Source organism: Somniosus microcephalus, chromosome 8 (genome assembly GCF_052327205.1).
Source record: "Somniosus microcephalus isolate GS21.2 chromosome 8, FLI_Smic_1.0, whole genome shotgun sequence".
Classification (NCBI taxonomy): Eukaryota; Metazoa; Chordata; class Chondrichthyes; order Squaliformes; family Somniosidae; genus Somniosus; species Somniosus microcephalus.
The window spans coordinates 28,281,728-28,292,503 of NC_140994.1; the positions used below are offsets into that span (position 1 = coordinate 28,281,728).

At 45.1% G+C, this 10,776-nt stretch overlaps 1 protein-coding gene across 1 annotated transcript in view; it reads left to right on the forward strand.

Moving 5' to 3' along the window:
• The window catches only part of atp6v1ba (ATPase, H+ transporting, lysosomal, V1 subunit B, member a), a 74,800-nt gene extending 66,436 nt beyond the window's left edge, over positions 1–8,364 (forward strand). The window contains exons 12-14 of the mRNA XM_085994407.1: positions 3,326–3,430; positions 6,094–6,223; positions 6,499–8,364. Of these exons, the coding sequence (XP_085850533.1) occupies positions 3,326–3,430; positions 6,094–6,223; positions 6,499–6,641 (378 nt within the window). The 3' untranslated portion in view covers positions 6,642–8,364. The remainder of the gene's footprint in view (positions 1–3,325; positions 3,431–6,093; positions 6,224–6,498) is intronic.
• Positions 8,365–10,776: the final 2,412 nt, after the last annotated feature.

Here is a 10,776-nt window from a genome sequence, read left to right on the forward strand (position 1 = left end):
AAAGAGAGAGACTCCACATCTCTCTCACCCCTCAGTCGCTCTCTCTCTCCCCCTCAGTCGCTCTCTCTCTCTATCTCCCCATTCTCTCTCTCTCACACTCCCAATCTATCTCTCTCTCTCACTCCGTCTCTCTCTCACACTCCCAATCTCTCTCTCTCTCACTCCCAATCTCTCTCTCTCTCACTCCCAATCTCTCTCTCTCTCACTCCCAATCTCTCTCTCTCAGACTCCCAATCTCTCTCTCTCACACCCAATCTCTCTCTCTCACACTCCCAATCTCTCTCTCTCACACTCCCAATCTCTCTCTCTCACACTCCCAATCTCTCTCTCTCACACTCCCAATCTCTCTCTCTCACACTCCCAATCTCTCTCTCTCACACCCAATCTCTCTCTCACACTCCCAATCTCTCTCTCTCACACTCCCAATCTCTCTCTCTCACACTCCCAATCTCTCTCTCTCACACTCCCAGTCTCTCTCTCTCGCACTCCCAGTCTCTCTCTCTCGCACTCCCAATCTCTCTCTCACACTCCCAGTCTCTCTCTCTCTCTCACACTCCCAGTCTCTCTCGCACTCCCAATCTCTCTCTCTCTCACACTCCCAATCTCTCTCTCACACTCCCAGTCTCTCTCTCACACTCCCAATCTCTCTCACACTCCCAATCTCTCTCTCACACACCCAATCTCTCTCTCTCTCTCTCACACTCCCAATCTCTCTCTCTCTCTCACACTCCCAATCTCTTTCTCACTCCCAATCTCTCTCTCTCTCTCTCACACTCCCAATCTCTCTCTCCTTCCCTCCCCCTCTCTCTCTCTCCTTCCCTCTCTTTCTCCTTCCCTCTCTCTCCTTCCCTCTCTCTCTCTCTCCTTCCCTCTCTCTCTCTCCTTCCATCTCTCTTTCCTTCCCCCTCTCTCTCTCTCTCTCTCCTTCTCTCTCCTTCCCTCTCTCTCTCATTCCCTCTCGCTCTCTCTCTCTCTTCCCCCCAGTCGCTCCCTCTCTCTCTTCCAACAACAACATGCCCTCGAGAAAGCCTCGGCACCGCCGGGCTCCCCCAGCTAGTCTATATATATAAAGCGGCTCTTCTGTCTGTCCCGATGTCTGTCTGTCCGCCTGGTCTCTATACGTTTGGAAGTTACAGAGCGTACCGACGCGCGCGTCGCCTCAAAAGAAAGCTTGCGATTCCGGACCGGTCATAGGCGTATTTACGTTTCGGCCGGACAAAAATCCCGCCCAGCGGTATCCCAAAAACGTTCAGCGTTCCGCTCATTAGCGACCGTGTGACGTCGAGGTCTTCCTACAGTTGAGTGTCGAGTGACTCGACGATTGACCAATCCTACGCTTCGGTGACCTGACCGGTCGACCAATCGGTGCGTGTGTGGGCGGGCCTTATCCTTCTGAACCGAGGTGAGTGGCCGCCATCTTGATTTTCCACGATTTTTTCCCCCACACTTTGTGTGTTAGGGAACTAAGGTAAATATTTCAATTATGTGTTAGGCAATTAATTAACAATTTATTTGAGTTTTATATTGTGTTTAGCAACCCCCCCCCCCCCCCCTCCTCACCCTCGCGCAGGGGGGACTCGGGGCCTGAAGCTGAAAAAATTTCTCTCTCTCTCTCTCCTCCTCCTCTTCCCTCTCTCTCCTTCTCCTCTTCCCTCGCTCCTCTTCCCTCTCTGTCTCTCTCTACTTCCCCCTCTCAGGTGTCGCGGACGGAGCGCGGGCGCGCTGCCCGAAGTTTCCCGCTCGCTAACGGCCTTGCCGGCTCCCGCGGGCCGCCCGCACTCACCGCGCATGCGCCGCCCGCACTCACCGCGCATGCGCCGCCCGCACTCACCGCGCATGCGCCGCCCGCACTCACCGCGCATGCGCCGCCCGCACTCACCGCGCATGCGCCGCCCGCACTCACCGCGCATGCGCCGCCCGCACTCACCGCGCATGCGCCGCCCGCACTCACCGCGCATGCGCCGCCCGCACTCACCGCGCATGCGCCGCCCGCACTCACCGCGCATGCGCCGCCCGCACTCACCGCGCATGCGCCGCCCGCACTCACCGCGCATGCGCCGCCCGCACTCACCGCGCATGCGCCGCCCGCACTCACCGCGCATGCGCCGCCCGCACTCACCGCGCATGCGCCGCCCGCACTCACCGCGCATGCGCCGCCCGCACTCACCGCGCATGCGCCGCCCGCACTCACCGCGCATGCGCCGCCCGCACTCACCGTGCATGCGCCGCCCGCACTCACCGCGCATGCGCCGCCCGCACTCACCGCGCATGCGCCGCCCGCACTCACCGCGCATGCGCCGCCCGCACTCACCGCGCATGCGCCGCCCGCACTCACCGCGCATGCGCCGCCCGCACTCACCGCGCATGCGCCGCCCGCACTCACCGCGCATGCGCCGCCCGCACTCACCGCGCATGCGCCGCCCGCACTCACCGCGCATGCGCCGCCCGCACTCACCGCGCATGCGCCGCCCGCACTCACCGCGCATGCGCCGCCCGCACTCACCGCGCATGCGCCGCCCGCACTCACCGCGCATGCGCCGCCCGCACTCACCGCAGCGGCCGTCCATCAGCCGCGCGATACGCGGGGGACCTCAGGCGCTAGGCAGGGGCCGGAGCGGGGGAGTGGGAGAGAGGGGAGGGAGAGAGGGGAGGGGAGGGAGAGAGAGAGGACAGGGAGAGGACATGACACACAGGGGCAGGGAGACCAAACGCCCCAAAATTGCCCTCGCAACGCGGGGCTCCCCAGCTAGTACTTTAATATTTTAAACAAATTATGGGAGCTACTAAATTTTTCTTAAGTGGTAATATTGATTGCCTAGAGGTATAATTATATTTTGTGCTATTTCATTGCTACCGTGGCTAAAATTCTCTTTTTAAAAAGTGATTGCAGACAACTCCTTTCCCCTCTACATGGGTTAGCTTAAACTTCTTTTTGGGGTGGGGGAGATGGACGAATGAAACTTAGTGCATCGATAACCTATAAATGAAACAGACACTTGGAAACACCAAGCTAAAGGAAGCAATTGTTCAAGTCGAGGCTAGAAAAGAGATGCAGTTGTGAAAAAAATAATAGTATGCTAGTTTTTAAAAGAAGGCTGATGTTCTGGTTTGAGAACACTCCTTACTTTCATATTTTATGCTGTTATAGGATATGTACTATGATGCATACCTTGTTATATACTGCAAATTACTTGTCCCCATAATATCTTAAAAATACTACACATTGAGAAATAACTCTAGTTATTCAATGCAGAAATTGTACATATCAAATTCCTATCTATTTGAGAGGAAATACATTTACAAACTTTCAACTGCTGTATTACAGATCTATCCTCCTATTAATGTATTACCATCTCTATCTCGCTTAATGAAGTCTGCCATAGGGGAAGGTATGACACGGAAAGATCATCCTGATGTGTCTAATCAGCTGGTAAGGTTTTTAAACTGTTAAATAAATGCCTAAAATCAAGTGTTTCAAAATTGAGAGATCCTATTACTGAACAGATACTTCAGCATGCTACTTTTTGAGCTGCTCATATGTCAGAACAAGAGTTAAATTTGAATTTAAAAGTTACACAGTACTTAATGCAGTTAAAGAAGACTTTGTGTTTTGTTGAGGGGCGGGGGGTTGGTCGATGAGACTGATTTACTTTACACAATAGTTCACTGGCAGGTGACCTAATAATGGGTTACGATACTACTTTTTCACTTCTGGAACCCAAGTTTGAAATCAAAATCTCCTGTATGCTAACTGTAGGCATACTAAGAAAAATTAGTTTAACCAGTCTTGGCCTAGTTTCCAGTGGATGAGAGTCCACACACCACAACTGCCTCAAATGTATTACTAGTCCTTAAATGTAAAAGGGCAGTAGAGGACAGAGTAAATTGTAGGATGAGTGTAGCCTGACTAACTTGATACTTCCCACTTGTACCGTTACATAAATGGAACTACTTCCCCAGGGGCGGATATCACCACAACAAGCATAAAGTTCAAAATAACAACAGAAATGCTGGAAAAACTCAGCAGGCCAGGCAACATCTGTGGAGAGAAATTAGAGTCGACGTTTCGGGTCAAAACCCTTTATCAAGACTAAAGAGGCACAGGGAATGAAATAGATTAAGAGGCCAGGCTGGGAGAGAACAAAAGAGAAGCGACATTAAGAGGTATTCAAAACGAGACGAGATGGTGATGGGACTAGTGGAGACAAAAGACAGCTCTAGATTAGGTGTGAAATGCGATGGCAGAATGGGAGACAGCTGCCATGTGGGAGAGGGGGGGGGAAACCAAAACAATGGTGTGGATAAAAAATAAAAGTAAAAATGTAATAGGGGCCGAGGTTATGATCTGAAATTGTTGAACTCGATATTGAGTCCGGAAGGCTGTAAAGTGCCTAATCGGAAGATGAGGTGCTGTTCCTCGCGTTTACGTTGAGCTTCCGTGGAACAATGAAAGAGGCCAAGGACGGTGAGGTCTGAGTGGGAATGGAGCGGTGAATTAAAATGACAGGCAACCGGAAGCTCGGGGTCCCCCTTATAGACTGAACAGAGGTGTTCTGCAAAGCGGTCACCCAATCTGCGTTTGGTCTCCCCAGTGTAGAGGAGACCGCATCGTGAGCAGCGAATACAGTATACTAGATTGCAAGAAGTACAAGTAAATCGCTGTTTCACCTGAAAGGGGTGTTTGGGGCCCTGGACAGTGGGAAGGGGGGAGGTATAAGGGCAGGTGTTACATCTCCTGCGCTTGCACGGGAAGGTGGAAGGGGTGCTGGGGGTGATAGAGGAGTGGACTAGGGTGTCTCGGAGGGAGCGGTCCCTACAGAATGCTGAAAGGGGAGGGGAGGGGAAGATGCGTTTGGTGGTGGGATCGCTTTGGAGGTGGCAGAAATGGCGGAGGATGATCCGTTGAATGTGGAGGCTGGTGGGGTGAAAGGTGAGGACAAGGGGAACCCTATCGTGGTTCCGGGAGGGAGGGGCAGGGGTGAGGGCAGAAGTGCGGGAGATAGAACGGACACAACCACGGTAGAGGGAAATCCTCGGTTGAGGAAAAAGGAAGACATGTCGGAAGCACTGGTGTGGAAGGTGGCATCATTGGAGCAGATGCGGCGGAGACGGAGAAACTGGGAGAATGGAATAGAGTCCTTACAGGAGGCGGGGTGGGAGGAAGTGTAGTCCAGGTAGCTGTGGGAGTGAGTGGGCTTGTAGTGAATGTTGGTCAATAACCTATCCCCAGAGATGGAGACGGAGAAGTTGAGGAAGGGAAGGGAAGAGTCAGAGATGGACCATGTGAAGGTGAGGGAAGGGTGGAAATTGGAGGCAAAGTGAATGAAATTGTCTAGTTCAGGGCGAGAGCAGGAAACAGCACCGATACAGTCATCAATGTATCGGAAAAAGAGGTGAGGGAGGGGACCGGAGTAGGACTTAGGTTGATTGGCTATGATAAATTGACCCTTAGTGTTAGGGGGATTAAATACGTGGGGTTACGGGGATAGGGTGGGATATGTGTTGGTGTAGGGGTTACCAGGATCGGGTGGGATATGTATTGGTGCAGGCTCGATGGGCCGAAATGGCCTCTATCTGCACTGTGGGGTTTCTGTGATTCTGTGACTGGAACAAAGAGTGTTCCACATAGCCCATGAAAAGGCAGGCATAGCTAGGACCCATGCGGGTACCCATAGCAACACCTTTGATTTGGAGGAAATGAGTGGAGTTAAAGGAAAAGTTGTTCAATGTGAGAACAAGTTCAGCCAGGCGGAGGAGGGTAGTGGTGGATGGGGACGGGTCGGGCCTCTGTTCAAGGAAGAAGCGGAGCGCCCTCAGGCCATCCTGGTGGGGATTGTACGTCCATGGTGAAAAGAAGCGGTTGGGGCATAAAGTTCACCCTTAATTGTTTAAATCTGCCTTCTAAATATTTTGCATATGAAGTGTGTGAAGGCATTGAAGTTTAAACAAAACCAAATGACATGTGGAATACTTAAACCTAGCCTAGCTATATTTAGCTTTTAATGTTCTAATAACTTGTTTATTTTTATATCTTAACCAACCAATTTCAGTTAGGTATTACTAAATAGGTTGTGAAATGTTCTATCTCCACAGTATGCTTGCTATGCCATTGGCAAAGATGTCCAAGCCATGAAGGCTGTGGTTGGTGAGGAAGCTCTCACACCTGATGATCTGTTATATTTAGAATTTCTGCACAAATTTGAGAAGAACTTCATTGCACAAGGTATGTTTATAATAATAAATATATACAATAAAATAAGCAAGCCTGAAAATATTCATTGATTTAATCAGATAATTTGTATGGATCATTCAGCTTTAGAATAGTACGTATTTATTAACAAAAGAATTTGCAAGAACATTTTATTGATGTTTTGTTTTAAGTGACATTTAAATGCATAATGCTAGCACTTAAATATGTTACAATTTAAAGTTTATTTTTTTTAAACCACTCAAACCACAGTTCAGATAAGGGGGAAAAATTTGTTCTGTTTTGCTTAGGTTCATATGATAACCGGACCGTATTTGAAACCTTGGATATTGGCTGGCAGCTGCTTCGAATTTTCCCTAAGGAGATGTTGAAACGTATTCCTCAAAGTGTACTGGCAGAGTTTTACCCAAGAGATTCTGCTAAGCATCAGTAAAAGAGAGTGGAAGATTTTTTCAAACTTTATAAGAGCACATATTTAGTACTGAAGCAGTCTATACACACTCCAGCAATTGTTTACATATATCCATGTTTTTGTATTGTAAAGATTTAAAGATACAAAGATCAAAGTATTCTATTGGAGTCTACAAAATCCAACTAGTTGCAAGAAAGATTTGAATTGGTTTATCTGTGAGCATGCTGAAACTTGCAGAAATCTGTTTACAGCAATTGAAATCTATTTGTTTACATTCTCTTTACCAGTGTGAATAAAACATAATTAGATTTATCATCCGTATCAATTGGAGATGAGATCAATCAGTTCAACTGATCAAAAAGGCAAAATTTTCATCTCAAAAGTAAGAGAAACTGAATATTGGAGGATTTAATGTAACAATTTGCATTGACCAACCAAGCCTAATTTATCTTAATTAGGAAATTATTAGGATTTTTAAAATTAGGAAATATGGTCAAATTTTATTAAATGTTATTCTAGTATAACTTGTTACCAAGAACATCAAAAAAAATCAACACCTGTGTTTCAAGTGTATTTGCCTACACAAGTCATGTATTTCAAAAATAATTAACTGTGTGAAAGATGTTTTGATGACATAAGGCACTGCATTATGATTTTTCTTGGTCAGTTAGAGAAATTAATACAAGCAAATAGATCTGCTTTAATTATGTCCTGCACTTGCTTCCTATGTACCAGCCTTCAGAAATTGGATTGTTTTAACTTCTGTGGTTATAGCTATAATAATGGTGAAAAATAGTTTAATTAAAAATCATTTGAATCAAAGTTGGTGATTAACTTGACTATTTAATTAGGCCAAAATATATGGTATGGAGATGCATTCCACTTGATTACAATTAAAAGTAGAAAACTATGAAAGTAAGTATGGTGGACTTTAATCTGCTATTTTTTTCTTGTGTGGGAAGATCAGATAATGATCTGAATATTGATCCAAATTAATTTTTGTAACTTTTGATCTGTGTACATTATACAAGAAAATAATATTCCACTAAGTTTACATTCCTTCTGACTAAATGTTCTTTTAAAAGCAAACTTTTACCCATTGAACCTCCTCTATAAAAGTGTCAAAATTACTGAGTATTTCCATGTAAACTTCTGTTTTGAAAATTAGATTGTAGAGGATTGAATTTGTGTGTACACTGCTGTTGTATTCTATATATTTGTGCAACTTAAATTGGCAATAAAGATCCAAAAAGGAAATGTTAGACTTCTAAATGCTTATGGTAGTCTCATCAGAAAATGTTAAACTTTGCTACAGTGCAATTCTTTTTGCCATGGATACAATATAAAACATAATGTGAACATATTGATTATTATAGAACTAGACTGCTACTTTAGCGCATCACGATACCTGTTTGGGGGCACCAAGGTGGATCTAATTTTGCCTTTGCTCTGTTGGTCAAAATATTCATCTATTTAATGTACTGGTACTTTAAATGCTGTAAATATACATGTAATCTGCATGCCTGAGTCTTTAGAATTTATTTCTATGCTGCTGCTGATTTACTACATTTTAGACTCATGCGAAAATTAATTGAATGGAGTGTCTTAAGGAATATTGAGCATGCTTTGGTTTGTATCAGTAACTTTTGTTAAAAACATAAATTCTGTTCTCTTACTGTTCTAAATCATGATGAATGTAATAGTTGTATGTAGTCTATTGATGTTTTAAAGATGCAGTACTGTATACTTTGAGCTATTTTGTGTTCTTCCATATTGTCACCTAGATTCTGATTTTCATTTCTATGTTTACTTTTATTGTGAAGGGGAGCAGGAATCAGTAGAAACATGTCACAAAGTTGATTCAAGAATGAATTATTACAAAGAGGCAACAAATACAGAATTCTAACTAAACTAAATTTTGCATCTATTACACATAGTTGTCACATTAATCACAATTCGAATCTGCGAATGCTTGCAATTTAGTGTACTGTATTCACTGCTCATGGTGCGGTCTCCTCTACAGTGGGGAGACCAAACGCAGATTGGGTGACCGCTTTGCGGAACACCTCCGTTCAGGCCGTAAGCGTGACCCCAAGCTTCTGGTTGCCTGTCACTTTAATTCTCCGCTCCACTCCCACTCTGATTGCTCCGTCCTTGGCCTCTTACACTGTTCCAATGAAGCTCAACGTAAGCTCGAGGAACAGCACCTCATCTTCCAATTAAGCACTTTACAGCCTTCTGGACACATTGAGTTCCACAATTTCAGATCATAACCTCTGCCCTGATTTTTTTTTTCCTCACATGGCAGCTGTTGATGATTCTGCCATTGCCATTTACACCTCATCCAGAGTCAGTTTTTGTTTCTTTACTTGTCCCATCATCCCTTTTGTCTTTTAATCTCTCCTGCCTTCTGTCCTATCATAGACCTTTTTGTTCTTTCCTCCCCACCTCCCTTTCCCTGCCCCTTACACTTGCTTAAAAATCTGTTACACCTCTAACTTTTTCCAGTTCTGACGAAGGGCCGTCGACCTGAAACGTTAACTCTGGTTTTTCTCTTGCCATGGCTGCTGCCTGACCTGCCGAGTGTTTCCAGCATTTTCTGCAATCAAATTGATCCACTTTTTTTAAAGCCCATCAATCCCAAACTGACAAGTAAAAGGTGTTGATCAATTAAATGATTTAATGTTGTGATTGGTTTCAGCCACAGACTTGGATATTTAACTCACCTGAAAAATGTATGAGTAAAGATAGTGTTTAACTAACACCTGCACAAAAAAATCTGAATGACGTGCATATTATTTAGTTGCTTGTATGTACAGTGTCATAAATCCCAGGAAATCTTTTTCTTGCTGAGGCTTGCTCTTCAGTTTGGAACTTGAGCCATCCTCTCCCTCCGAATCGCTGTGAAACTCTTTCTCTGTATTGCTTCCCAATCCCAGAATCCCCTTTATCTTCACCCCTCAATTGCCTGGTGCTTCCAGACCCCCATCTCCCACAATACTGCCAACCAAGCCCACAAATAATCTCCCAGCGCTACCAAAATGCAGGACCCCAAGCAATGCTTACAGGAACTCTCCAGCGCTGCTATATTTACACTATCAGTACTCCAGTAACCACCTTACTGCCAGCCTATGCCTCCCCACTGTCACGTTTCACCATTTCCCATATTGTCACTTCCTACCCTTTGATGTTGCCTACTATTTTGTATATCCTACACTTTTGCTATTTTTAAAAAAAAAACACATGCAGGAGCCATGAAGAAAAATAACTTGCATTTTTCCCTTTGATATAAAATGTCCCAAGTGCTTGGGAGATGGATAAAGATACATTGAAGGAGAGGCTTTCACAAACACATGAAAGAGAGACTTCCATAAATGAAGTGAATGAGGGGAATAAGTTAGATGCAGAAATCAGAGAAAAGTGAGCTATAGACAGGTATAGAAAAAGACAATGAGGCAGTTGTATAAAAAGACACAACTTTGTTACTTTTTTTCCTCCAGCAACAATACCTCAGAAGATTATTATGTGGCATCATAATCCTGTGGTTATAAAACAATGTGACTTGATTCAGTGGGGCATGTTTTGGCATTCGTTGTATTGCCTGATACCACTGCAGTTAAGATCAAATTTCAAATCACTGCATTTAGAAGTTCCAGCTCAAGTGCTTGCTTAAGATTCAACTGTAAATGCTACTATAATATATTAACTGTGGAGCAAAGAATCCAATTCTATTCACAAAAAAAATGCTCATTTTGCATCTATCGTAGGAGTATTGCCTAGCTTGATGTAGTTTGTGAAGAATCTATGTAGTGAGCATACACATCAAAATGTCTTGCCATTGTGCCCTGTGCTCTAAGATTGGTTATATACATATATAGTCATACTGTCCCTGTTTATACGAACATAAAAAAATTGACAGGCAGAAAATGGTCCATCAAGTCTACCCCACGGAACTGCGCGGCCTGGAGCATCACTATTAGGCACCCATTCCCAACAGCACACATACCCACCATCAGTCACTTAATCTGAGGCAAAAAAACAGGATCACCCCAAGGCCAAGCATAGGGGATGACTGGAACTAAATGTTTGTGTTACTGAACAGCTCCTGTGTTTCTGCTGGAGAATTGAAGCTACATCAGGTCAACAGTGCAAGAAC